General features: G+C 43.7%; 2 protein-coding genes across 5 annotated transcripts; one reads left to right on the plus strand and one right to left on the minus strand.

Moving 5' to 3' along the window:
• Nucleotides 1-2: 2 nt before the first annotated feature.
• GLOD4 (glyoxalase domain containing 4) lies at nucleotides 3-23,935 on the minus strand. The gene is made up of 9 exons (XM_022595780.2): nucleotides 22,105-23,935; nucleotides 19,257-19,306; nucleotides 18,577-18,697; nucleotides 14,681-14,825; nucleotides 9,104-9,240; nucleotides 8,284-8,370; nucleotides 7,901-8,014; nucleotides 7,724-7,810; nucleotides 3-464 (listed from the first exon to the last, which is right to left on the minus strand). The coding sequence occupies exons 1-9, from the start codon at nucleotides 22,192-22,194 to the stop codon at nucleotides 399-401; spliced, it is 897 nt and encodes a 298-aa protein (XP_022451488.1). The 5' UTR covers nucleotides 22,195-23,935; the 3' UTR covers nucleotides 3-398.
• Nucleotides 22,282-27,886, plus strand: MRM3 (mitochondrial rRNA methyltransferase 3). Of its 4 annotated transcripts, XM_089900655.1 has the most exons (5): nucleotides 22,292-22,362; nucleotides 22,442-22,622; nucleotides 22,871-23,115; nucleotides 24,537-24,704; nucleotides 26,891-27,886. In XM_089900655.1, exons 3-5 carry the CDS (start codon nucleotides 22,878-22,880, stop codon nucleotides 27,433-27,435), a joined length of 951 nt encoding a protein of 316 aa, XP_089756781.1. In that variant the 5' UTR covers nucleotides 22,292-22,362; nucleotides 22,442-22,622; nucleotides 22,871-22,877; the 3' UTR covers nucleotides 27,436-27,886. The 4 variants fall into 4 exon arrangements, with proteins under 4 accessions (XP_022451484.1, XP_089756779.1, XP_089756781.1 ...); XM_022595776.2 differs by having other exon boundaries at nucleotides 22,282-22,622; XM_089900653.1 differs by having other exon boundaries at nucleotides 22,286-22,362; nucleotides 22,442-23,115.

Consider the following 27,886-nt stretch of genomic DNA (forward strand, 5'->3'; position numbering starts at 1 on the left):
TGTAAGCAATTGATTTGGGTTTATTTGTTCTCATTAAATCTACATACTTATCAAAATTCCCTCCATTCCCAACCAAAGGTCCTGTTCAATACAGCTGTCCCAGGCTGCAGAAGAACTGACTACTAATGTTAATACAGTTACACAAAAAATGTACCCTTCCAGGGATGGCACAGATGACAGCAAGAGCTCTCCTCTAGATGGACTGATAATGATAGGATTTTCTCTCTAAGATATATCAGAGCTCTCAAAGATAAAAATACACAAATCTTCACCACCCAGCCTCTCTGCCTATACAGGAAACCACCAAGTTGTGAGAACATTTGTCACATAATGCACACATCAGGCCTCACAGGTGTTCGACAGGAATCACTAATGCTTGTTCCACGTGATGTCTTCCGTTAACCTGAAGCCTTTGGTTTATTTTGTGCAGCAAACCATTCATCACTTTTATCTTTTGCCATTGCCTATAGAAACAGAATTGGAATATTTATTTATTCTCAATCCATAAAATAAAACACATAGTCTACTTCATACCTCACTGCACTGCCCACAATCAAGAAATTAACAATTAAAAGATGTTCAGGGACTTCTATGGCACAGTGGTTAAGAATCCGCCTGCTAACGCAGGGAACACGGGTTCGAGCCCTGGCCCGGGAAGATCCCACATGCCGCGGAGCAAATAAGCCCATGCGCTACAACTACTGAGCCTGCCCTCTAGAGCCTACGTGCCACAACTACTGAAGCCTACGTGCCTAGAGTCTGCTCTGCAACAGGAGAAGCCACCGCAATGAGAAGCCCACGCACCGCAACGAAGAGTAGCCCCCGCTCACTGCAACTAGAGAAAGCCCGGGCACAGCAACAAAGACCCAACGCAGCCAAAAAATAAATTAATTAATTAACTAAAAAAAGAAGAAAAAATGTTCATTCAATATAGAGTCTTGTGTTTACTTTGACAGAGGATGCTGATGGGTATCAAGCAATCGCTTGTTAGTTCTCATTTTGCAGAGTAAAGGGCAGAGCCTGCAGCCGGAAAGTGTAGCTGACGCTGCCTGGAGAGCAGGCCAAGCACACCCCGCTGTGGGCTCTTTGGAACAGAAAGTGCTGTCATTCTCAGAGTCTGGGTGGGCTCTCAAGAATCTTTAGTGCTCAGGAGACTCAGTCTAATGATGAGACCAAATGTGAAACGCTATTTTGACGTCTTAGCAATGAGCCTGGAATGATTTCCTTTTTCCACGCCTCCTCCCACACCATTCCGCTGATGTTGGTACTGTTTGGTTTGGAACCTCTTAATTAAAAAAGAAGCCTTGTTAATAACAATATGTTTTGGTTCCACCAGAGTCCTTTTACCCTATCATTCCATGAGGTTGAGGTCATAGAAAGGGGCTTGTGGGCAGGGAGGGCAGGGGAGCCCAGCTTAAAACTGGAGTCTCTTTTTAAAAAATTTTATTTATTTACTTATTTAGGCTGCTCTGGGTCTTCATTGCTGCGCAGGGGCTTTCTCTAGTTGTGGTGAGCGAGGGCTACTCTTCGTTGCGGTGCGCCGGCTTCTCATTGCGGAGCACGAGCTCTAAGCACACGGGCTTCAGTAGTTGTGGCACATGGGCTCAGCAGTTGTGGCGCACGGGCTCAGTAGTTGTGGCACATGGGCTCAGCAGTTGTGGCTTGTGGGCTGCAGAGTGCAGGCTCAGTAGTTGTAGTGCATGGGCTTAGTTGCTCCCCGGCACGTGGGATCTTCCCGGACCCAGGGCTCAAACGCGTGTCCCCTGCACTGGCAGGTGGATTCTTAACCACTGAGCCACCAGGGAAGCCCCTAAACCGTTTTTTAAATTATTGGATTGATGCTTTGAGAGCTAGTGCTAGCAACAGGGATTGACTGGAAGGTGGGAGGAGGCTTTTGCAGTATTGCAGGTGAAAATGAGAGCTTTTTCAAAAGGGAAGTAGATAGACAAAGGATTTCAGAGGTAGAACTCACAGCTCTTGGTGACTAATTGCTAATAGAATGTAGGAGTGAGGAGAAACAGTATTCAAAAACGGCTCTGTTTGTAAATCTAAAACTATTCTAAAATAAAAAGCATATTAAATGTTAAAAGAAAAACTGGCTCTGAGGATTCTAGCTTAAACAATTGTGATAACAAATATATAGTGCTATTCAGGGGCGGGAGCAGAGTATAGAAGGAAAAAAGAACTGGCTTTGAAACTTGAAAGACCTCAGTTTGAGCCCTTGCCTGCCACTTACTGAATGTATAATATTGGGTGACTTACTCTTTTGAGCCTCAGTTTCTTCATCTGAAAAGGGAATGCTATCCACCTTGTAGATTATGGTAAGAGTTGCAGAATATACATAAGGCACTTAAGAACATGTCAGTATAGGAGATGCTTAATAAATAGTAATTTTTATTTTTCTATTATACTAATGAAGACTGGATTTGAAGTAGGATAAATTAAGTTATAGGCATGTGGAGTTGAAATGTCCATGGTCTATCCAGGTAAAAAGTTTCTCTGGCTATAACACTAGTCTGACAAAAAAAGCATTAAGCATAAAAGAAAAAGTTGATAAACTGGACTTAGAGAAATGTCTGTTCTTCAAAAGCCTATATTAAGAAAACAGTCAAGCCATTGAATGGGGAAAGTACTTGCATTTGCAGATTATCTAACAAATGACTCGTATCCAGAACTCCAACACAACAACAAGAAAGAGAAAAACAGTCAAAAAATTTTAAAACAGGAATTTAAATGGGCCTTGAAATATAAGCAAATATTCAAATGAGAGAAGGGACATTCTAGGAGAATAAAATAATGTGAGCAAAGACACAGAGAGTGAAAATAAATTTATATTTAGAGGTTAGAGAATGGCTAAAATGTGAAATAGATCAGTGGTGTGTCTTCCAATTAGTTTGTCATGAAACTCAATGGATCAGATAAATTATTCTGTATTGATATAGTCCAATTATATTAAAGCTAAATAAAAAATACATAGGGCAGTAAAGAAACAAAAGAAAATACACAGGGCAAACCAACTGTATAAAACCATTTTTTAGGTGGTCAGGGAAATTTTAATAAGAACTGAATTTTAGGTGACATTAAGGATATACTGTTGGGAGTTCCCTGGTGGTGCAGTGGTTAAGAATCCGCCTGCTTACAAAAGGAATAAAATACCTAGGAATAGACCTACCTAAGGAGACAAAAGACCTGTATGCAGAAAACTATAAGACACTGATGAAAGAAATTAAAGATGATACAAACAGATGGAGACATACCATGTTCTCGGATTGGAAGAATCAACATTGTGAAAATAGACTATACTACTCAAAGCAATCTACAGATTCAATGCAATCCCTATCAAACTACCAATGGCATTTTTCACAGAGCTAGAACAAAAAATTTCACAGTTTGTATGGAAACACAAAAGACCCTGAATAGCCAAAGCAATCTTGAGAAAGAAAAACAGAGCTGGAGGAATCAGGCTCCCTGACTTCAGACTATACTACAAAGCTACAGTAATCAAGACAGTATGGTACTGGCACAAAAACAGAAAGATAGATCAATGGAACAGGATAGAAAGCCCAGAGATAAACCCACGCACATATGGTCACCTTATCTTTGATAAAGGAGGCAGGAATGTACAGTGGAGAAAAGACGGCCTCTTCAATAAGTGGTGCTGGGAAAACTGGACAGCTACATGTAAAAGAATGAAATTAGAACACTCCCTAACACCATACACAAAAATAAACTCAAAATGGATTAAAGATCTAAATGTAAGGCCAGACACTATAAAACTCTTAGAAAAAAACACAGGCAGAACACTCTATGACATAAATCACAGCAAGATCCTTTTTGACCCACCTCCTTGAGAAATGGAAATAAAAACAAAAATAAACAAATGGGACCTAATGAAACTTAAAAGCTTTTGCAAGGCAAAGGAAGCCATAAACAAGATGAAAAGACAACCCTCAGAATGGGAGAAAATATTTGCAAACAAAGCAATGGACAAAGGATTAATCTCCAAAATATACAAGCAGCTCATGCAGCTCAATATCAAAAAAACAAACAACCCAATCCAAAAATGGGCAGAAGACCTAAACAGACATTTCTCCAAAGAAGATATACAGATTGACAACAAACACATGAAAGGATGCTCAACATCACTAATCATTAGAGAAATGCAAATCAAAACTACAATGAGGTATCACCTCACACTGGTCAGAATGGCCATCATCAAAAAAATCTACAAACAATAAATGCTGGAGAGGGTGTGGAGTAAAGGGAACCCTCCTGCACTGTTGGTGGGAATATAAATTGATACAGCCACTATGGAGAACAGTATGGAGGTTTCTCAAAAAACTAAAAATAGAACTACTATACAACCCAGTAATCCCACTACTGGGCATATACCCTGAGAAAACCATAACTCAAAAAGAGTCATGTACCACAATGTTCATTGCAGCTCTATTTACAATAGTCAGGACATGGAAGCAAGCTAAGTGTCCATCAACAGATGAATGGATAAAGAAGATATGGCACGTATATACAATGGAATATTACTCAGCCATAAAAAGAAATGAAATTGAGTTATCTGTAGTGAGGTGGATGGACCTACAGACTGTCATACAGAGTGAAGTAAGTCAGAAAGAGAAAAATAAATACTGTATGCTAACACATATATATGGATTCTAAAAAAAAGGGTTCTGAAGAACCTAGGGGCAGGACAGGAATAAAGATGCAGACATAGAGAATGGACTTGAGGACATGGGGAGGGGGAAGGGTAAGGTGGGACAAAGTGAGAGAGTGGCATGGCATATATACACTACCAAATGTAAAATAGATAGCTAGTGGGAAGCAGCCACATAGCGCAGGGAGATCAGCTCGGTGCTTTGTGTCCACCTAGAGGGGTGGGAGGGAGATGCGAGAGGGAGGAGATATGGGATATATGTAAAGCAATTATACTCCAATAAAGATGTTAAAAAAAAAAAGAATCCACCTGCCAATGCAGGGGACACGGGTTGGATCCCTGGTCCAGGAAGATCCCACATGCCGTGGAGCAATTAAACCCGTGCACCACAACTAATGAGCCCATGTGACTAGAGCCCGTGCTCCGCAGCAAGAGAAGCCACAGCAATGAGAAGCCTGCACAGAGCCCACGAGCCACAACTACTGAGCCCGCATGCCTAGAACCCATGCTCCGCAACAAGAGAAGCCACTGTGATGAGAAGCCCACGCACCGCAATGAAGACCCAGCGCAGTCAAATAAATAAATAAGAGGTTGATATAAGGAGGCAATATAACACTGTGTTAGCTGTAAAAAAAAAAAAAAAAAAAAGGATATATTGTTGATTTTTAAGATGTGATTATATCAATATTGTATATATGAAAATTCCTTAATTTTTGCTTTTTCTAAAAACTTATTTTTATTGGAGTATAGTTCCTTTACAATGTTGTAATTTTCACTTTTCAAATCATCTTAAAATGTGTAAAATACTTAAGTATTTAGGGTTGAAATGACATGATGTCTGAAATTTGCCTTAAAATTCTCCAACAAATATCCCCACTGCCAAAAAAACAAGTGGGGTGGAAAGGAATGATGAAAAATTATGGCAGAGTTGACTGGTGACAGTCACATAGGGATTTTATACTCTTTTGTGTATATATGGAATTTTAAATCATGAAATATTAAAAATAAAATCTGTTACAGAAAGAAACGGACAAAAGACAACACACAAATGTTGGTGAGGACGCAGAGCAGCTGGAACTCTTCTATACATACATGGCCAATAGTGTAAAGCAGTTCAATCACTTTGGACAACTGTTTGGCAGTTTCTTAGAAAGTAAAAGCAATTCCCCTCCCAGGTATTTATCCAAGAGAAATAAAACACATGTCCACAAGAAAAGTTACGTGAGAATGTTCAGAGCAGTCTTCCTTAAAATAGATAAAAATCTGGAAAAAACTTCAATGTCCACCATTGGAAGAATGGATAAGCAAATTGTTATATTCATAAAATTGAATACCACTCAGCAAAGAAAAAAGAATTCTGGCATGTACTATATTTTGAGTAGTGGTTATACGAGTATATGTAACTGTCAAAAATCATCAAAGTGGACACTAAAATTTCTGTACACTTAAATTCTATGTATATTTTACCGCAGTAACAACAATGAAAAATGCTCATTTAGAGCTTAGTGGGGAGTGGGAACTAGAAGTTAGGAAGTTGAGAATGGATGATGGCTGAAGCTCTGCGCAGAGATGACCACAGTAACAGGTAACTTCTACTCAGAGAAGAGAAAGAATGTATAATGAGAGAGTAAAAGACAGCCAAAGTGGGACCGTGGGCAAAATCATTTCAGGATCAGTCACAGAAAAAGATGCCTGTGGCTGAGGGGAAGCTGTCAGAGAGATAGGAAGATGGCAGGATCCCCAACGTCAAGGGAGAAGAGAGCTCAAAAGAGGAGGAAGTTGGGGACTTCCCTAGTGACGCAGTGGATAAGACTCCGTGCTCCCAATGCAGGGGGCTCAGGTTCGATTCCTGGTCAGGGAACTAGATCCCACACGCATGCCACAACTAAGGAGCCCACGTACTGCAACTAAGCAGCCCACAGGCCACAACGCAACTAAGGAGGCTGCGAGCCACAACTAAGGATACCGCCTGCTGCAACTAAGACCCGCACAACCAAATAAATAAATAAATATTTTTTAAAAAAAAAGGAGGAAATTGGTCAGTGATATGAAAGAGCAAGAAGAACAATCTAGCCAATTTGTCAACTAAGAGGTTGCCTGAGATTCTATTTTCCTTTATGGTAAAATTTGTAAACGCTATATTTTTTGTACATTTCCAGCTTTAATGAACAACAATTGAGTGTCCGTTATTATGTCAGCAGTTTGCCAAGCTCTATAAACAACACAACAATCCTATGAGGTGGATAATCTTATTTCCTCAAATTTTTGGATAAAAAACTACAGTTTAGAGACTTGAAGTAAATTTCTTAAGGTCAGTCACATAGATCCTAAGCGACAGAACCAGGACAGATTGATTCATTCCTTTCAGCAGCAGCAGCAGAGTATTCACTGAGTTCCAGCTACATATGAGGTATGTGCTAGAAGCTGGGGTACAACACTGCGTGCTGCTAAAAGATCGTGTTTGATGAGGACAGAAAAATAGTCACTGGATTTGGCAAGAGGAGGTCACCGATGACGTCAATGCGAGCGTCTCACTGCGTGACAGGAGCCAATGCGGAACAGAGTGAAGTGTGAATGGGAGGTAAGAAGTAGAAACGGCGTGTAGGGAGATTTTTTAAAACAAATCTGGAGAAGGGATATGGGGTCAATAAAAGATTTTTAGAAGATACTAGAGTTAGTTTGTATGCTTATGAGAACAATTTGCTAGGAAGGAAGAGAACGATGCTGTAGAGTGGAGAAGAGATGACCAAGGGGCTAAGGTAGTGAGAGGGGGTGGCGTCGGGGCACTTCCGATCACCGAGCAGAACAGTGATGTATTTAGCAGCAGTGGTTCTCCAAGGCAGCCCGAGGTGGAGGGAAGGCACACATACTGCACCCAGGTAAGAGTCACATAGGTGGCAATGAAGTTGACACAAGCCTCTGGCTCAAAAAGTCACCTCAAAAGGACACGGTTCTGAAAGTAAGAACTGGCCCTGATGCTTGGGTCCTTCTTCATACACACTTAACAGCACCCCCTTGAGCTGAAGGTGAGATAAATTTAGAAAAGAGACTCACGTCATCCAATAATTTGCTTCCTTCTGGATCCATCTTAGAGAGTTCTCGAAATGCTTCATCCCCCACAAAGCAAATTTCATGTCCATCCTACACCAAAAGAGAGAAAAGAAATTTGGCAAAAAGACACCTCAGAAGAAAGCCCTGGTGCAGCCTGTCCTGTTCCTAGGTAATACTTACAGGGTCGGCCAAAATGATAACTTGCACTGTTGCTTTCCCTGGAGTGTCCAGACTCACCAGGGGAGTCAGAATCTTCTGGTTCTCCCTTTTCATCAAATCTTCTAAGTCTGACAACTTGAGGAAAACAAAAAAGCAAAGTGAGCAAGGGGTCCCACACCACTCTTGGGCTGTGGTCCTCGAAAGCCCCAGAGGAATCTCAGATCAACCAGAAGACTCTGGCACCACTTGTTTGATTTTATATCTCAGCTGCTCTTGAGACAACTGCTGAACTTGATACGAAAGCCACAATCAACATGAACCTAGAGAAGGGAGGGTCAAGTTTCCTAGCTGTTTGAACTAGCTAGTCACAGAGTTTAAACAAAAGACCTGGTACCAAACATTACCTCTTTCTGGGGGCAAGAAAAGGCAATTCGTCCAAAAGCTGTTGCATGAACAACTGCCCCTTGGATGCCCTGTAGCTCCAGCTTACACTGAAAAACATGAGAAAGCGGGTTTATTTTTTGGAACAGGTTACGTGGTAAAAGAAAAAAATTCAAACAGGGCTAAAGGAATAAGGCAACCAGTCAGCAGGCATCCACAGGCATATATCCTTTTTTTTTTTACACAAATGGTAGCATAATTTATGCACTATTCTGTCCCTTGTTTTTCTCCAATTAATGTTACCATCTCAGCACATAGAGACTCGCCTCATTCTTTTTGATGGCTGCTTACTAATCCATTCTGTGGATGAACCATAAATGGTTGAACTATTGCTTGAATCCACAGGGCATTTAGGTTATTTCTTATATTTTGCTATCACAAACAATGCCGCAGCAGATAACCTTGTACATACTTCTTTGTGCACGTGTAGGATAAGTACGTTTGTAAAATAAATTCCTAGGAGTAGACCTTCTGGCTCAAAGTAAAAGGACTAAATCATGCTCAAATGCTAAGTTATTAAGAGAAAAAAAAAAAAGATTATCATTACAGCATTAAATCTTGCCTACATCTCTTCTGACTCAGCAAATCCACTCCTGGAAGGACACATTCCCCCAATATAAACAAAGGTAATATCTGGGTGGTGAGCTTACCAGCAATTTTAATTTTCTTCTTTCTGTCCTAAATATTGAATTACTATGAAGAAACTATGAGAATAACCTTCATGTTAACTTCATTTATAAGCCAAACTCATAGTAACAATTACTTCTCTCCAAGATTGCTCACCTGGTTATCAGCATAGCCCAGCAAAGCCTTCTGCTTCTTTTCATCTTTTTCATAAATTTTCATTCCCAGTAGATTAGACCAGTAGTTCAAGGACTTCTGAAGATCAGACACTGCTAGAGTTACTTTTAATACAGGATCTGTAGGGTAACGAAACAGCAGGAATGAACAGGGCAGTGCAAAGGAATGGAACAGAAGGACCCAAACAGGCTCAAGTATATATAAGAATTTAGTTTATAAGAAAGGGATTTTAAGTCAGTGTGAAAGGGCAGATTATTCAATAAAGATAAATGGCATTAAGATAACTGGCTTCCGCGGAGCAACTAAGCCCATGCACCACAACTACTGAGCCTACGTGCCACAACTACTGAAGCCTGCATGCCTAAAGCCCGTGCTCCGCAACAAGAGAAGCCACCACAATGAGAAGCCCGCGCACCGCAATGAAGAGCAGCCCCTGCTCGCTGCAACTAGAGAAAGCCCACGCACAGCAACAAAGACCCAACGCAGCCAAAAATAAATAAATAATTTTTTTTAAAAAAAAGATAACTGGCTTCTTATTTGGTGGGAAGAAGCTACACCTTTAAACTAAATGGCAAAATACATTCCTAATGAGTTAAAGGATTAAGTTTAAAGACTGAAACCATGAAAATACTAGAAATGGGTGATTATTTAAACAATTTTGGGGTGGAGAAAGCCTTTTTTTTATAAATAAGATTTTTAAAATATTTATTTTATCTATCATTAATTTATTTTGGCTGCGTTGGGTGTTTGCTGCTGTGTGCAGGCTTTCTCTAGCTGCGGTGAGCGGGGGCTACTCTTTGTTGCGGTGCACGGGCTTCTCACTGCGGTGGCTTCTCCTGTTGTGGAGCACGGGCTCTAGGTGTGAGGGCTTCAGTAGCTGTGGTGCACAGGCTCAGTAGCTGTGGCTCGCGGGCTCTAGAGCGCAGGCTCAGTAGTTGTGGCGCACGGGCTTAGTTGCTCCGCGGCATGTGGGATCTTCCCAGACCAGGACTCGAACCTGTGTTCCCTGCATTGGCAGGTGGATTCTTAACCACTGTGCCACCAGGGAAGCCCAGAAAGATCTTTTTTAATCTGACACTAAAGATAGAAAAACCATGAAGAAAAAAATGTGCTAGGTTAATTACATGAAATGGAAAACCCCTAGACAACAATCAAAAAAAGAATTACTATCAAAATTAAAGAATAAAACAAAGTAGGAAACATTTTTTTAACAACATATATATTTTATATGTTTAAAATATTTAAATATTAAAATATTTAAATATGTTAAAAATATTTAAATCACCTTTAAACATCATAGGCAAAAGATGCACGTCCTGGAAAAATAAGCAAAAGGCACGAAGCAGTAATCCACAAAAGGAGGAACTGGAACAGTCAATGAACATATGAATGCATGTTTGACCTCACAAAGAAATTAGAATTCAAATAAGGGGCTTCCCTGGTGGCGCAGTGGTTGAGAATCCGCCTGCCAATGCAGGGAAATGGGTTCGAGCCCTGGTCTGGGAAGACCCCACATGCCGCGGAGCAACTAGGCCTGTGAGCCACAACTACTGAGCCTGCGCGTCTGGAGCCTGTGCTCTGCAACAAGAGAGGCCACGACAGTAAGAGGCCCGCGCACCACGATGAAGAGTGGCCCCCACTCGCCACAACTAGAGAAAGCTCTCACACAGAAACGAAGACCCAACACGCCAAAAATAAATAAATAAATAAATAAATAAATAAATAAATAGAATTCAAATAAAACATTTTGTTATCTAATTAGCAAATAATTTTAAAAGTTCACAGTGTTAACTGTTATAGTACAGGGGGAAAAACCCACAATCATGTAATAATGGCAGAGTGTAAATTAGTACGTTTCTGAGCAACAATTTGACAAAATGTATCTAAAAACCCTCCACTGCTTTTGAAAGAGCAATCCCATTTTCAGCAATTAAAGAAGTGACTGCGGATGTATTAAGGCCTTTTGTCACAAAGACATTCATCACAGTGTTGCTCATAACAACGAAACACCAGAGACAACATGAATATCTAACAACAGACAACTGTTTCTCTTCCTACAATGTCACACAATGGAATCCCATATATATTTAATTATATATTTATTTCTTTTGATAAAAGATTGGAAAGATATACTCTAAAATGTTAACAGGGACTACCCTGGTGGTGCAGTGGATAAGACTCTATGCTCCCAATGCAGGGGGCCTGGGTTCGATCCCTGGTCAGGGAACTAGATCCCACATGCATGCTGCAACTAAGACCCAGTGCAACCAAATAAATAAAATAAGTAAAATGTTAACAGTGGTTATCTGTTTTCTTCTTCCTTATTTTTGCATATCTGTGTGTCTAGGGGAAAAAAACATCTATTTTTTGGTAAAAAGAATAAAAGTTATATTAAAACACTTATCATTATTGGAAACTTTTATATTGTAAAGTGACTTTTTAAATTTGCATATTAATTCATTTAAAAATAATAAGAATATTACATTTTTTGTGTGAAAAATAACTTGTGTTTTCCAAAACAAGCAATGACAAGAACAGCATCATTTTACGTTTTTGTGAATCTCTTTAAGGTCTGGATTAGTAGAAGATAGCTGGATTCTTACATCTGCTTCTGTATCCTGTCTGTTGCAATATATTGTTTAGTTGAAGCATATGAAGAAGCTCCAGCTTCTGAGACATAAGTTGTTTGAGGAGTATCTTAAAAGTCTTTTTGGATAGTCTTTTTAGATATTATACTAAAATTTTTCTTTAAGGAGTTTGTAAAGTGACTTTCTGAAGAGCTGTTCCAAGTCTGTATCTGACTAGGATAAATTCAGTGCATTTTCCTTCAGTTTTCACTGCCTTAGTCCCGTTTTCTAGACAAGCAATACCATGGCTAAAGCAAGGTGTTTCTCACAGGTGCCTCTACCTGGCAGACTGTTTTAGTTTTCCCCATTCACTGAGACATCAACAAATTCCAGGTGATTCAGACCCTGAAGGGAAGTAGGGGCAGGAACAGTCATAGTGGGTGAAACTACACAGGAGTGATTCATTCAAAGAAGTACGGACACCAGGCTAGACTTATAGATTTGACTATATCACCAACCAGAAATTAATGCCCCAAAGGTATTATCATTCCAAAGAACAAAAACATCTTATGATGAATCTAGCGACCGTCATACAGAGTGAAGTAAGTCAGAAAGAGAAAAACAAATATCGTTTATTAACGCATATATGTGGGACCTAGAAAAATGGTACTGGTTTGCAGGGCAGAAATTGAGACACAGATGTAGAGAACAAACGTATGGACTCCGGGGGGGGAAAGTGGCGGGAGGTGGTGGTGGTGTGATGAACTGGGAGATTGGGATTGACATATATACACTAATATGTATAAAATGGATAACTAAAAAGAACCTGCTGTATAAAAAATAAATAAAATTCAAAAAACAAATAGTGACCAGTGCTTCCCTGGTGGCGCAGTGGTTGAGAGTCCGCCTGCCGATGCAAGGGACGTGGGTTTGTGCCCTGGTCCAGGAGGATCCCACGTGCCGCAGAGCGGCTGGGCCCGTGAGCCATGGCCGCTGGGCCTGCGCGCCCGGAGCCTGTGTTCTGCAACGGGAGAGGCCGCAGCAGTGAGAGGCCCGCGTACCGCAAAAAAAAAAAAAGAAAAAAATAGTAACCAAAAAAAAAGATTCTATGGGGCTTCCCTGGGGGCGCAGTGGTTGAGAGTCCGCCTGCCGATGCAGGGGACACGGGTTCGTGCCCCGGTCCAGGAAGATCCCACATGCTGCGGAGCGGCTGGGCCCGTGAGCCATGGCCGCTGAGCCTGTGCGTCCGGAGCCTGTGCTCCGCAACGGGAGAGGCCACAACAGTGAGAGGACTGCGTACCGCAAAAAAAAAAAAAAAAAAAAGATTCTATGGAAAACTTTTCAAGTTACTTGGAGGTACTCAAGATGATGTCATTAGAAAATATTTGAATTTTAATGTCAATACCCTAAATTGATATCTTTGGAATATAAAAACCAAATCTAGAAAGCAAAGAAAAAAAAAACCCTTATGATTGTGAGGCCCTGTATTATTTTATGTACTGAAACATCATTAAGACTAGGGAAAAAATGTATAATGGAATGAGTGGCAGGAGTTAAGTTTCAAAGTTAGTATATAAAACACCTATCACCTATCAATAAAAATACTCACAGGAATCCCTTACATTACCAGTGAAGTTCAGAAATACCATCTCTCAGTACGTCCCACAGTACCAGCCTAACCTCCCACACTGGAACATCGCTCTTTCTTTTGCTGAGCTCCAGATGAAAAGCAAGTAGCAGTAGGGACTTCCCTACTGCCTTCCAATGCAGGGGATGAGGGTTCGATCCCTGGTCAAGGAACTAAGATCCCACTTGCTGCGGGGCAACTACAGAGCCCGCCGTGCCCTACAGCCCATGCGCCACAACTAGAGAGAAGCCTGCCTGCCACAACTAAGACCCAACGCAGCCAAATAAATAATAAATAAATATTTAAAAAAAAAAAAAAGAAAGAAAAGCAAGCAGCAATAAACACAACTGTCAGGCTCAGTATGAGGGGCCTTGGGGACTTGAGGCAGACCAGCAGGGAAAGAGAATGTCTTCACCTCAGGCGCACTTAGGGGCCTGTGTTCACTGATTGAATGACAGGCAGAAGTGCCCTTGCTATTCACCAGTATTTTTTTTTTCCCTTTCCTTGCTTTTGTTTTTCTCTTGGCAGAGCAGGTAGCAGAATTTGCAGGGATTAAATACATGTGTGACGAGGATGCCTCGTACGTGAAACGTCATGCAGTTTCTCTCCCACTCACTGCGGCAGTCAGGGCGGTGGGCTCCTCACTTCATTCACCCACACTGACCAAGAGCCAGCACTGTAGTCTGGGAAACTGACCTTAGCTGCAGGATATGACTAACCGGTCTAAGGATAATCCTATTTCTCTTGCCTGCCAGCGATTGGTTCAGGAGCAGGCATGGGAATCAATTCTGACCAGGAAGTTGCTGGAAGATTCTAGGAAAGTTTTGCTATGCTCTTAAAAAAGAGCCACAGGAAGTCAGTTTCTCTTCCTCCTACCAGATGAGAATGTGGAGGCAGGTAGCCTCAACTGCTACTGGCAGCCACCCTACAACCCTGAGGGGGAGAAGCAGACCCTTGAGGACAAGAGGATGCAGAGAGAGAAGACTTGCGTTCTTGATGCCATTGCTGAGCTGCTGAATCAACTAACCCTGAAGTCTTTCCTACCCAGAGAATGCCTGCTCTGTGAACTAAAACATTTTCTTACCGTTCAAGCTACAGTTGGGTACCTAATATCTGCAGCTGAAAGTATCCTAAACAGATGCATTACCAGTAGAATAGATAGAACCAGTCCAGAACCCCTACAGTGATGCACTCAAATTCTGATATGAGAATATAATTTCTTAGAAGACAAATAACAACACTGGCTTGGGAAAGATGTGTCATGTCAATATAGAAAGACTCCACAGGAGACAGAAATTGAGCTCCCTCTCTCCTTCCATCAGAAGCCTTTAGACAGAGGGCTTTTGTCAGTGTGGGGATAATTACCTGACTGAGGTGGACTGCGGTTCTGCAAATAGAACTTATATCCTCCTGGAGCTTTGGTTTCAAAAACACCTTCTGCCACTTCACTGAGTGGCCACTCCAGCTTCCTGGCGTTGCTGACGGCCTGGCTAGAAGCGAGCGTGATACCCTATGGCAAACAACAGTATCACCCAAGTGCGTAATCACAACAGATCTTTTATAGAAGATAATGAAGCAAAACCCCACTGCCTTTACATCAAATCACCTAAGATTTAATTGGCATTCAAAATTTTCTGCTAGTAATTTTGAAGTAGGTTTTGGACATTCTTCTCCCACAAAGATTCCAAACTTTGTGAATTGTAGGACAGAAACACAAATGCCAGAGAAAGTTGATTCATTTAATACCAAAGATAATCTCTCCTCACTTTCGAGATCTGGTCAGAGAAATCTTGAACTTACCCTTGGCTCGCCAGCTACTTATTTAAAATGTTCTCTTTTTAATTTTGCTTTTTAAACCAAAATACATAAACCAACTGTCGAGACATTCTTTATTTAAATTAATCAAAATGCCTAAGAATGCGCACTATGCCTTCCGATGTGCCCGGCCTCGTTTCTAGCCTGGACTGCAGATCAGCCTCTCTCTGCCTCCAGTCTTGTCAATCCATCACCCACTCTGCAGCCAGAGTAAACTTCCTGAAACCCACCCTACAGTCTATCTCAGGACGGCAACCCCATGCTGTTGTTCCTCTGCTTAAAACCCTTGATGGCTCTTCATTCCACTCAGGGATGGCTTACAATGGCCTGAAAGGGCCAAGACAATCTGACCCATGTCATTTCTGAGCCCCTCTCCTCCCCCTCTCCCCTGGCTCTATTCCAGCCATGCTGGCCTCCTCACGTTTTCTAAAACGTGCCAGGCGCTGTCTGAGGGCTTTTGCACTGGCTGTTTCCTAGCTGAAATGCTCTTCCCTGAGATATCCACACGGCTAACTCCCTTATCTCCGAGACTTTGCTCAGATGTCACCTCCTCACAGAAACCTGCTCTCAACGCCCCACTTAAAATTAAAACTGGGGGCTTCCCTGGTGGCGCAGTGGTTGAGAGTCCACCTGCTGATGCAGGGGACACGGGTTCGTTCCCCGGTCTGGGAAGATCCCACGTGCCGCGGAGCGGCTGGGCCCGTGAGCCATGGCCACTGAGCCTGCGCGTCCGGAGCCTGTGCTCCGCAATGGGAGAGGCCACAACAGTGAGAGGCCCGCGTACTGCAAAAAAATAAATAAATAAATAAAACTGGTCATTTGCCCCATACTCCCAACCCCCCTTATCCTGTTCTGTTCTTACCCCATTACAATAATCACCTTTAAAATATTCAATAACATATATTACATTATATTATTTATTTATTCATTCATTGAAATTTATTTTTTTATTTTATTTTATTTTTTGCTGTATGCGGGCCTCTCACTGTTGTGGCCTCTCCCGTCGCGGAGCATAGGCTCCAGACGCGCAGGTTCAGCGGCCGTGGCTCACGGGCCCAGCCACTCCATGGCACGTGGGATCCTCCCGGACCGGGGCACGAACTCGTGTCCCCTGCAACGGCAGGCGGACTCCCAACCACTGCACCACCAGGGAAGCCTCATTGAAATTTATTATTTGTTGTCTGTCAGGCCCTGGGCCCCCTCCCCTACCAGGCACAGATTTCTGTCTGTTTTGTTCACCACTTATCCGAAATTCGTGGAACAGTGCCTGGCACGTAGCAGGCACTCAATAATAAATAATTTAATACACAGGTCATTTCACATATTTGTTAACATATGCATAAACTAAACTCCTAGAAGTGAAACTGCAAGGTCAAAGGGTAAAGGCACTAATTATTTTGATACTGCCAAACTTGAGGCTGTACCACTTCACACTCTTATTAGTAATGCATGAGTGTGGCAGTTTTCCCACACCCTTCCTCACAGTGTGTTATCACACCTTTTGATTTTTGCCAATCTGATAGATGACAGATGGCAGCTCGGAAGTTGAACATCTTTTTCAATGTTTAAGAGACTTCCTCTTCTTTTCACTATACAGGGGTTCTTTATACATATGGGAGTTCTATTTAACCTGTTTTTCTTTGTGTTCCATGAACTGAGGAGCAGCACAGAAGGCACCTTTCATCAGGGCTCTCTTACTACCAAAGTCTCCTGGGAAGACCCACAGTGGAGCCACCAAGCTGTTCTCCACCTACATGGCTTCTAGTACCTGCAGGCCCACTGATCAACATTTGACCTGAGCCGATTAAATGTTTATGGCACCAAGATGGTTTTGCTCTTTTTTTTTCTCCCTGATTTAAATTTGGAGAGTAAAGAAAAGAAAGATAAGGAGAAACACAGAGACCCTCATATACACTCAATCACCAAATCCTATGAACTCTACCTCTGACATCTCTCAAATCCATCCTCTCCCTCCCTCCCCCACTACTGCCGCGTTTGTTAGTTACGGAACTGCAGGTTGCTGTGTATCCTGTGTGCTCATGGCCTCACTTCCAGTCCTGCTCCCTGCCAACCCAACCTCCCTGCTCTAGCCACGGATTCTTGAACAGGGCAAATACTGCGTCATTCCCCTGCTTAAAAGTGGCTCCACTCTGCTTTCAGAATAAAGTCTGAACGTCCTGGTATGATGTGGCCCCTGCTCACTCCTCCAGCCTCAACTCTACCCACTCCCTTCTTCACACACTAAGCTCCAGCCAGAGTGGGTCACTCACAGTTCTCTTGGCGCCATGCTCCCTGCCACCTCCAGGCCTGTGCGCATGCTGAGGACAGCCATCTCACCCTCCCTCCCTGCCCCTCACCCTGCTCAGACGCCACTTCTGGGAAGCCGCTCCTGAACTCTCATCTGAGCACAGGCTGGAAATTCCTCCTGTGTGTTCCCACATTCCCCTGTTCTTATCCCTATCTTAGAACTTATCACACGGTATTCTTGTTGTCTCTTTACCTGTTTCCCCCATCAGACAGGAAACTGCTTAGGCCAGGGAACATGCTCTAAATGGTATCCCCAGGACCTAACAAGGTACATGGCATAGAGCAAGTCACAATAAATATCTGTTAAATGAATAAATTAGTGAGAGGCATGGAGAGTGAGAAAGAGAAATGTATTAATATGTTATACCTGAGCAGTCCTTTCCATTTACAAAACACTTTATATATATATATATATATATATGGTCCTACAAACTTCCATCTAGGTACCGTTATTTTAACATGAGTTAACAGGAATAGTGAGATCAAATGAGCAAAATAACATCTAGCATGAGGTAGAGTTGCTCAGTAGATTCTGGGTAAGAATCAGTTACTCCTCTCTTGCTATGTATTTGGGCCCAGTGACATTCCCTCTCGCACACAGTAACTGCTCAGCAAATGACAGATACTATTACTATAACAGGTGCACAATAACTTGAATTCTTGAATGCATTAATGAATGCAGTGCATGCAATGACACCTTCTTTCTATCCTTAAAACCTTCTCAGATTTTTCTCTGACTAGGATTGACTGCAATCGCTCACCCCAATCACAACTGTCCACTAGAGAGAAAATATTTCCCTGGATGGTGATGAGGACCTGACGAACCATTGACTCTGGCCCTTCCACCTCCCGAGATGCAGTCATTCCCCCAGGGGAGTCTTGTCTCCTTCAAACCTGTCTCTAAGTCTTGAGCTTGATTCCTAAGTGGTGGGAGAACACATTTCATCCTGAGCCAGCTTGGAGACAGGGGCCCAAGCAGGTTTCTTGGTTTTGTTCTTTTTTAAATAGAAAATATCAAAAAACGAATCACTAAACTGCACCCCAAAGCCATCAATCAGCAGTCATCGTTATCTACAGCCGTATCAGTGACCTCTCTAAAAGGTACAGCCAAAAATCTGCTAGAACAAAATGATATTTACCATGAAGTCATTGCCAAGCTTGTAGTTGCCAATGCCGTAATTGTAAGTCAGTTCTGCAACAAAATGATCATCCTCAGGTCCAAATCCCACCATTGTTTTACTCCATTTTCCATCATAAGGCCTAGAAAAATGAAAAAAAAATGAACCCAGTGACCACAGACAAAATCTGCTTCAGGCTGCCCCCAAAGAACGATTGGGACAAAGAGGTGGGCAGTCCCTTCTGGTCCTCCAAGTACCCATAAGGATGAGATGACCTCAGCCGGTGCTAAGAGCAGCTGTGCACAGCGCTCACGGGCCCCATCACCAAAGGCTCAAAAGGCCATTTGTCTGGCACTTACTTGAGGGAAAGATTCGTTTACCTTTTCTTTAAAGTAGGGAGCTGAATCCTATAGGGACAGTCGTCCCACCTGACCTTAACTCATTTTTTGCCTATTGTCAAGCATGCAATTCCCATCAGGCCTTGGAATTTCTCAGCTTGCCATGGTTACTGAGCTTAAGAGATACTCCATAAGACACTGCTTCATCCACAGCATATACTTATTTGTGACCCTGAAGCTGCCTCCCTAATTTATTGCCTCCTTAATTTATTCTACTGCCTTCTACTCGCTTTGAGAAACTGCTTTCTGTTCTTCAGGGGTATTCAGAGACTAAAGAAGATTTTAAGAAACAAGGGGTCATACCCATTACAGGCAGCTCTGCAGCCTTCCTCAAATTCCTCATGCCGAAGAATCTGGTAAGGGAATGAGGATTAATGGCAAAGTTGTCCTAGTAGTACACACAGCATATTTAGCACAGACTAAAATGTGAAAACACAGACATTATTATCTGTAAGCTTTCTGTGTAAAACAAACAAAAGATAACGAGCTGTATATCTTTCCCAGGCTGGAAGTAGTAGAGGTAAGAAAGATCGGCTTGATACCAAGGGTCAGGCAACCAACCAAAGTTGTAAAATCTATTATATTTAGATCGGGAAGCAGTACTGTGTAGTGAAAGAAGTGTGGCCTTCACTTAGTAGCTGTGTAACTCTGAGAACAACATATTAGGATCTGAGTCTCCTAATATGTTGTGAAAATAGAAAATTTATTAAAGCATTTGACACAGAACCTACTACACAGTAGGCTCTCAATGTGTCAGTTTCTGTTTTCCTTTTTAAGTCCCACAGCTACTGCTCCAGTTCAAGCTCCCATCACATCTCGCACAGACTATTTATTAGAAATCATCTTATTGATCTCTTTCCTTAATACCACCATAAAATTAAGACCCTAAAGCACAGCTCTGATCACACCACTGCCCTGTTCTAAAATGTAAGAGAGCTCCCCACTTTTTATGACATGAAATCCAAATTCCTTATCATATTATTCAAGATACTACCAGGGACTTCCCTGGCAGTCCAGTGGTTAGGACCCCGCGCTCTCACTGCCAGGGCTGGGGTTCGATCTCTGGTCAGGGAACTAAGATCCCATAAGCCGTGTGGAGCAGCCAACAACAACAACAAAAAAAAACCCAAAAAACTAAAGGCACATAAAACTAGTGGTGCTTCCCAAACATATCTTAACTTTGCATTGGCTGTTCAGTTTTTCTAGTATACTCCTCCCTCTAATCTAGGTCTATGGATATCCCACCTATCTTTAGAGGTCACCTCAAGTACAAGGTCTCCATGAATTATTTCCTGAGGACCAGGTTAGAGTCAAAGCTCTCCTACTGTTGTACTTTTATAATAATGGTAGCTAACACTTACATAATACATACCATGTGTCAAATACTACACATATAATAATGTGTTTAATCTTTACAACCACCCTTTTATCAATGAGGAAACACATTAAGAGAGAGCTCTGTGGTTTTCTATCATCAAATTTCAAGTACCGTTACCATCAGCAATGTACAATTCCCACCCCCATTCCAAGCCAGAAGCTTTAATTGAGGACAGATACCAGGGTTATTTTCATCTTTGTCACCAAAGCCCAACACAGAACCATGAAGCGGGTGATGTTTTTTAAATGACTGATGAATTCAGGTAACTCCCTTTGTACTCCATGTCTCCTGCGGTGTCTCTACATTAAATCGCACTCTTGCACACTGTAAACGAAGAATGTCGCCTGCAACTCCATTTCTACAAGGACCAGGGCATCAGCTACTGCAGTGGCCCACCAACAGTGCACCTTGAAGGGAATTCAGGATGGAGAAAAACAAGAAGCATTCCATGCTTTGGATGCTGGCCCTAGATATTTAAGATGCATATCTAAGGAATAATTTCAATGAATCCAGAACCCATCTTCTGGGACTTCCCTGGTGGTGCAGTCGTTAGGAATCCGCCTGCCAATGCAGGGGACCACTTCCTGGACCGGGAAGATCCCACGTGCCGTGGAGCAACTTAGCCCATGCGCCACAACTACTGAGCCTGCACTCTAGAGCCCCCAAGCCACAACTACTGAAGCCCACGCGCCTAGAGCCCATGCTCCGCAACAAGACAAGCCACCGCAATGAGAAGCCTGCGCACCGCAGCGAAGAGTAGCCCCCACTCGCCGCAACTAGAGAAAGCCCGTGCTTAGCAACGAAGACCCAATGCAGCCAAAAATAAATAAATAAGTTTATTTTTAAAAATCCCAAGTTAAAAAAAAAGAAAGAAGCATTAACTTGAGATGTCTGTTTTTGTGATTAGCAGTAATCTTTTGATGTTCAACTACGTGGTTTTGGTTTTTTTCCCCCCCCAGAAAAAAACTCATATATATTCTAGCTCCGCCCTTGCCTCTTCGGGGCAGTTCCTCAGAGCTATCTGAGAGGCTGTCTTCCAGGCTATAGTCCTCAGTAAGGTTCCCAAAAACAACTTAACTCGAAAATTTTAGGTTGTGCATTTTTGTTTCAGTTGACAACATCTAAAGTCCCTGCTTATCAGGAAGCTCCCCAATAGCTTCCACCAGCTCTTGCCACCCAGGTGATCTCTGCAGAATCACAGCTGCTCAGAGCTGGAGAGAGGCGACTTCCAGGTGTTGGAGACGAGGATGGGTTCTCACTTCACACTTAGATCTGGACTATGGAGAGAAGAATTGGAGCACTCACCCAGAGACTGAATATCCAAGAGACCATTCAAACCAGCAACAAGAGAAGCAGAACTCTGACTAATGCTGATATCTAAACCGAAAGGCTCCAAACCAGAACAGAGTCATTGTTCACCGGAGGAGTATTATATATAACTTTTTATTTACTACCTTTCCCACTAGACTAGAAGCTTCGCACGGGCAGGAATAAACATTCGTGAATAAACTTAAATGAAAGAACGTGTGTGGGCACACAATCGGCGACTAGTAAGTGTGACCCCCTTTCAAAGTCCATCTAACCCAAGCCGCGACTCACGACTCTTCCTGAAGTTGAAAACCACAGAGCTAATGGGAAGTCTAGGGGCTAAGGTCGGACACCCGGGTTCCCGCTGAAATCCACATCACACCCTTTTCTCCCCTCCCTCGGCCATGTGGGGCTCAGCCTCCCGCGACCCCCTCGCGCGCCAGCCCCTCTCCGCCCCGTCTCCACCTTCATTCCCAGGACATCACGATAGAAACACGCCGTCTGGAAGCGGTTTCCCACTTTGAACACGAAGTGCAGAGACCGACGAGTCGCCATGACCAGCCGTTACTCTTACAGCACCGCACCGCCCATAGAGGACGCCGGCGCGGTAGTGACGTCACTGATCGCCGCCGGCGCGCCTTCGTGACGCAGCTCACGGCGCAAGGGAAGATGGCGGTGCTGGGGGAGCGCGCCTGTTGGGCCACGCGACCGTTGTTGCCGGTGGTGCGGACTTGGGAACTCGATGCGCGGCGCTGGGTCCGGGCGCTGCGGCGCAGCCCCGTGAAAGTGGTGTTTCCATCAGGTCAGGTCGTGGAACGGAAGCCCGGTCCCGGGAAGCAGCCTCGGAAGGCGGCGGCAGAGGCCAGTCCCCGCGAGCAGCGACTGAAGCAGTCGCGTCAGGTGCCCCCATCCCAGACCCCCAGCACCTGGGAAGAGTCGGGGCTTCGCTATGATAAGGCTTTCCCTGGAGACAAAAGGCTGAGGTGATGTGTTCCTGAGGCTTGTCGAGTTTTCTCGTTTCTCTTTCCCCTCACAACGAGACCTTGACCTCTTTCCTCCCGTTGGAGGACTTCTTGAAGCACAACTCACTGGTTTTTATTATGCATGGAGGGCAGATAAGTGTCTAACAGTTCGTTTCTTTCCCTGCGAAGCTCTTCATGTCTGTTAGAACTAGATGTGTCTCCGTAACGAGGATGTTGGTAATTACCCGTCTTTTTGTTTCCACCCACAGCAGTGTGATGACAGTAGTTAAGTCCAGGCAGTTTCGGGAAAAGCAAGGGAAGATCCTGTTGGAAGGTCGTAGGCTGATTGCAGATGCTCTCAAGGCTGGTGCTGTGCCCAAAGTTTTCTTCTTTAGCCGTCTGGAATACATAAAGGAGCTGCCCATTGAGAAGCTGAAAGGTGTTAGCCTCATTAAGGTGAAATTTGAGGATATCAAGGATTGGTCCGACCTAGTAACACCACAAGGAATAATGGGTCAGTGGTTATCCAGTGTGTCTCTAGAAGTAGAGACTTGGGGTTATTTGTTCATATTTGTCTCAGGGCAACAAATTTTATTTAAACCAAATTCAAAATATTACGGTGCCTAACCTTTTCTTAAGACACCCAGAAAAATACAGTTCTCAAATCTGTGCATCTTGTATCTTCAGTGGAGACTCAAGCCATTTTTTTGTCATTTGTATTGTGGTTTTTTTATAGTCTCTAGGGGATAATCAGTCTTCCTCAGACCTTATTTTTTTTTGGGGGGGGTCACTTCTTCAACCTTAAGTGTTCAATTAAAAATTAAGAAAATGTTGGGAATTCCCTGGTGGTCCAATGGTTAGGACTCGGTGCTTTCACTGCTGTGGGCCCAGGTTCGATGCCTGGTCGGGGAATTAAGATCCCGAAAGCCACGAGGCACGGCCAAAAACAAAAAAATTAAAATGTTTACCAAAAGATTTACCCTCTATTTTCACAAAACCTTTGCCAGTGTGGTAATACCTATATATTGTTGACCCCCTTATTCTAGAAGCAGGTCTGAGCAGTAAGCTGCAATTTATCGCCCGGTTTAGCCTGTTGAACAGGAAACCTTGTCTTCATTTGATTGAATCCAACTCAAGATTCTAATAGACTGTCTGTTAGCACTTAGAAAGTCTTTTTTCTAAATGTGGAAAGACTAAACTCTTTGTACTTTTTTTGCCATTCAAGATATGAGAATCAAATGTGTAAGTGTAGAGATTTCTGTTGGATAGTAAGGGATCGTTGGGGCAGGGAAGGCGTTTTCTTCAAGATTCTAATGTTTAGGCCAGGGCCTCTCACACCAGTTGTACGTGCATATTCCCTGTAGTGGGCTCACTGTATAGCTGTTAGTTGGGAGCGGAAATTCTGGGGACAGTCTCTTGTTTCTGTAACCCAGCAAATCCTAGGAATCTTTGCCCCCGTGCCCAGAACTCTCCCATAGGGTGGGGACTTGGACTACTAAAGTCCTCCACTCAGTCTAAGTAACTGTGCTCTTATTAGCTATAGTTGTCCTTGGTAAGGACCCGGGTTTGATCTCTGGTCGGGGAACTAAGATCCCACAAGCCAGGCAGTGAGGCCCAAAAACAAAAAAAAAAATAACTAGGTTACAGAATAATTTCATAGAGTGTGATTTTTTTTTTTTTTTTTTTTTTTAGGTAAAAGAAAAAGCACTTATATATGGGTAGATGGACATACATGTAGGGAGATGCATGGAACAAGTTCTGAAAGGATACACTCCAAGGTTGAAAACAGTTATGAGGGAGAGGAGGGCACTGAATTTCTCGATCAGAATGTGTTCATCTAGTATATAATTAAGAATACACAAAGAATGATAAATAAATGAAAAGTCAAATTACTCCCCATGCCAGACAAATGAACCACCTTTTTTGTTTCTTTAGGGATTTTTGCCAAACCTGACCACGTCAAGATGACATACCCAGAGACTCAGCTTCTCCACACACTGCCCATATTGTTGATTTGTGACAATCTCCGCGACCCTGGGAACCTGGGGACAATTCTGCGATCTGCTGCTGGCGCAGGCTGCAGCAAAGTGTTGCTCACCAAAGGTAAGAGCACCTGCTACTGGGTGGATTAGGTGGCTGTTTGTAAGTGAGATGGCTCTGTGGGCAGACATGTATGTATCTGAATCTTGGATTTGTCCCTTGGTAGCTATGTGTAAGCAGTATTCTGAATGTCAATTTCCTCATCTGTAAAGTGGGCATAACAGAATCTACCTGGTAAGGTTGTTCTGAGGATTAAGTGAGATGATGAATATCAAGTACTTAGCACTGTGCCTGGCACACTCATTCATGTTGATTATCTTTAAAGTTATTTTGACACCTGCTACGTTATTAAAGAACTTATAATTAATCAGGGAAGAAACATGCTGGTTTGAACACTTGGTTATCTCCTCTCGTCAGAAACGGGAATTAGTAGCCTTGGTTCCAAACAGACTTGCCTAACAGTTGGGACATGCCTGAAAGGGCTGTTACAACCCGGGGGGGAGCGGAGAGGGAGAGGATCATTCATCAGAAACAGTCAAGCTACCATTTGGTGTAAACTGAAGTGGTCCCATTGCTGAGACTCGCCTGAATTGCTCCTGACAGCTCCTCCTCCCAGTCAGGCCTCGCTGGGATGCATCTCTCCGCTGGGATGAGTGAGGTGTGAGGTTCCATCATCAGTACCCCACTCACCTGCCTCACTGTTGAGACCTTGGGGAGCAGGTGTGGTCTGGGAATGCACCTGTATAATCCAGGCAGTGTGGTTTCCACATTGATGCTGGTGGATGGTGTGTGAGAGGTAGGGAAAGAGTAGGAACACTTGGTGTGGTGGCCAGTGCTGAGGACACCAGGATGAGGGGGAGTCTCACCTTGTCCCTTGCTCCCCACCGGTGGAGGGGTCCGACTAGATGGCGCCCCTCCAGTCTGGGCCCCTCTTCTGCCCGCCCCTCCTGCCACCTCTTGGCACACAGCCCACTTTCCATGCCTTGTTCCTGTGGTTGGGGATCCATGTGAACAGTGTACATTCTGCATGTCTTTTTTTCCTTTATAAACTTGGTTTGCCTACTTAACCTATCCTGAAGTTTGACAGGCTAACTTCTAATATAACTTATAATGAGGAGACTCGTGCTAACAAGTCAGGGAGGATAGCGGATATGTGGTGCCCTGGTCCTGCTGTCTCCCGACCTGTGGGAAAGGCCAAGTGTCTGGTGATGCATAGAGGTGGTTGGGTTTAGCACGACTGCACGGAAGGGAGAGGAAGTGTGTATGGAAGAAAGGGCTGTGGCCTTGGTTCTCCTTGGATTACTGTAATTGCCTCCAGTCTAATTTCCCCATTTCTAGCATCTTCCTTGCTCCGATCCAGATTCAGCATGGAAGCCAAATGGGTCTTTCTAAAACATAAACCAGATTTTGTCACTACTTTGCTTAAAATCCTTCAGGGTCATTATATTGTCTTCTGGATAAAATCCTAAACTCCTCAGCCTGGCATACCCAGCCTCCTTTAAATTGGTCCTTTCCTGCCTCCGGTCTCATCTCCCACCTCACCCCCATCCCAACCCCACTCAGTAATTGGCCCAATTACCTTACTTAGTTTTTCTTCCCACTTCTGTAACTTTGTTCTCTGACCCGGTCATTCTGACAAAGCCCTCCTAACCTTCAAGATCCCGCTCAGTGTTGTGTTCTCGGGTGGTTTTTCCTGCTTCGATAGCCCTGCTCCGTACGAGAGTTTTCTATTACCTTGTTCATGCTTCTTTTACATCAGTTATTACTGGTAGTGTAGTCACCTGCTGAAATGTCGTCCCGACGCCACTGCCCACTCCATCCTGAGCTCCTTGAGTTTGGGGACTTTAAGGCTCGCTCATCTCCCGTCCAATGTCTGGCACGTGTGTGGTAAATGTTTCTTTTGTTTGTTTTGTTTTTTGTTTTTGACCTCACCACATGGCTTGTGGGATCTTAGTTCCCCGACCAGGGGTGGAAGCACCGAGTTCCAACCATTGGACCACCAGGGAATTCCCTGTGTGTGGTAAATGTTGAAGGGATGAATAAAATCTGTTTCTGCACTAGCAGGAATGAATCCTCCAGTCCCTTGGCTGGACACCGCCATAGCTGGGGAGGCAGAGGTCTCAGCCACCAAGAAGGCCACACTAGGACATTTTTTGTTTTATCTCCTGATCCAGAATTAATCTGATTTACTTCAAAGTCCCCATGTCTGGGAAGGTTTGTAATGTTAATTGGATCCTCTTATTTTCTAGGCTGTGTGGATGCCTGGGAACCCAAAGTGCTGCGGGCAGGTATGGGCGCACATTTCCAAGTGCCCATCATCAACAACCTGGACTGGGAAGCAGTGCCCAACTACCTGCCCAATGACACCCGCGTCTACGTGGCTGACAACTGTGGCCTTTACACACAGGCCCAGGCCCAGATGTCTAATAAGGCCAGTGACTACGGCTGGGTATGTGACCGACGACCCCTAAAGTTTCACAAATATGAGGAGGAGGAAGAGAATCTAGAAAGTGCAGCCAATAAAGGCTGGCTCCCTGAACTTGAGGTCCAGACTTACGACTCAGACTGGACAGAGGCACCTGCAGCTGTGGTGATAGGTGGGGAGACCAGCGGCGTGAGCCTGGAGTCCCTGCAGTTGGCTGAGAGCACGGGGGGCGGGAGGCTGCTGATCCCCATCGTGCCTGGTGTGGACAGCCTGAACTCGGCCATGGCTGCGAGCATCCTGCTCTTTGAAGGGAGAAGACAACTGCGGGTGAGGGCGGAACACTTGAGCAGGGACGGGAGCTACCACTGAGAGGGGACGTGGAAGCCAGTCCTCAGTTTTAGGTTGTCTCTGTGGTTATTGGAAAAATAAGAACTTCCCTGACTTTCTGCTTAGCCTCAAAAATAACAAAGGCCAAAATTCCTCCTGAGATCTCCATCTTCCCACCGACTTTTATATATGTGTATATGTACGTGTGTGTGTGGGTAAGAGAGAGACAACGTAAGTAAATGCTTCTCATGGCTGTATGTTTTTAAAAACTGTCCACCATGGAGCATCTTTGTGCCCAGAAAGTTGCTGAGGGCATCACCTTGGGTAGGGAGGACCCCTCCCTCCACAGCTGGGGGTGCTCTGCAATCATGGCGTGCTGGTTAGAGGCCGGCCTTGGTCACTCAACTCCTGTGATCATTGGTCAGTGGAAGTTGACTTCGCCCCTGTGAAGTGTAGACCAGCAGATTGCATTAAAAAGTTTCATTTCAGTGTG

The sequence above is a fragment of the Delphinapterus leucas genome, chromosome 19 (genome assembly GCF_059928025.1).
Source record: "Delphinapterus leucas isolate spDelLeu-1000000601 "Yukka" chromosome 19, BTC_Dleu_Yukka2, whole genome shotgun sequence".
Lineage (NCBI taxonomy): Eukaryota > Metazoa > Chordata > Mammalia > Artiodactyla > Monodontidae > Delphinapterus > Delphinapterus leucas.

What these genes read in the sequence shown, in the direction of transcription:
- GLOD4 (XM_022595780.2), bottom strand. Translation starts at nt 22,194, where the DNA reads ATGGCGACTCGTCGGTCTCTGCACTTCGTGTTCAAAGTGGGAAACCGC. An exon ending in CCGCAGTCCACCTCAGTCAG is followed by an intron (nt 9,241 to 14,680) that starts GTAATTATCCCC and finishes GTTACCCTACAG; the next exon opens with ATCCTGTATTAAAAGTAACT. An exon ending in TTATCATTTTGGCCGACCCT is followed by an intron (nt 7,811 to 7,900) that starts GTAAGTATTACC and finishes CTTTTGGTGTAG; the next exon opens with GATGGACATGAAATTTGCTT.
- MRM3 (XM_022595776.2), top strand. Translation starts at nt 22,309, where the DNA reads ATGGCGGTGCTGGGGGAGCGCGCCTGTTGGGCCACGCGACCGTTGTTG. An exon ending in CCTGGAGACAAAAGGCTGAG is followed by an intron (nt 22,623 to 22,870) that starts GTGATGTGTTCC and finishes TTCCACCCACAG; the next exon opens with CAGTGTGATGACAGTAGTTA. An exon ending in AACACCACAAGGAATAATGG is followed by an intron (nt 23,116 to 24,536) that starts GTCAGTGGTTAT and finishes TTGTTTCTTTAG; the next exon opens with GGATTTTTGCCAAACCTGAC.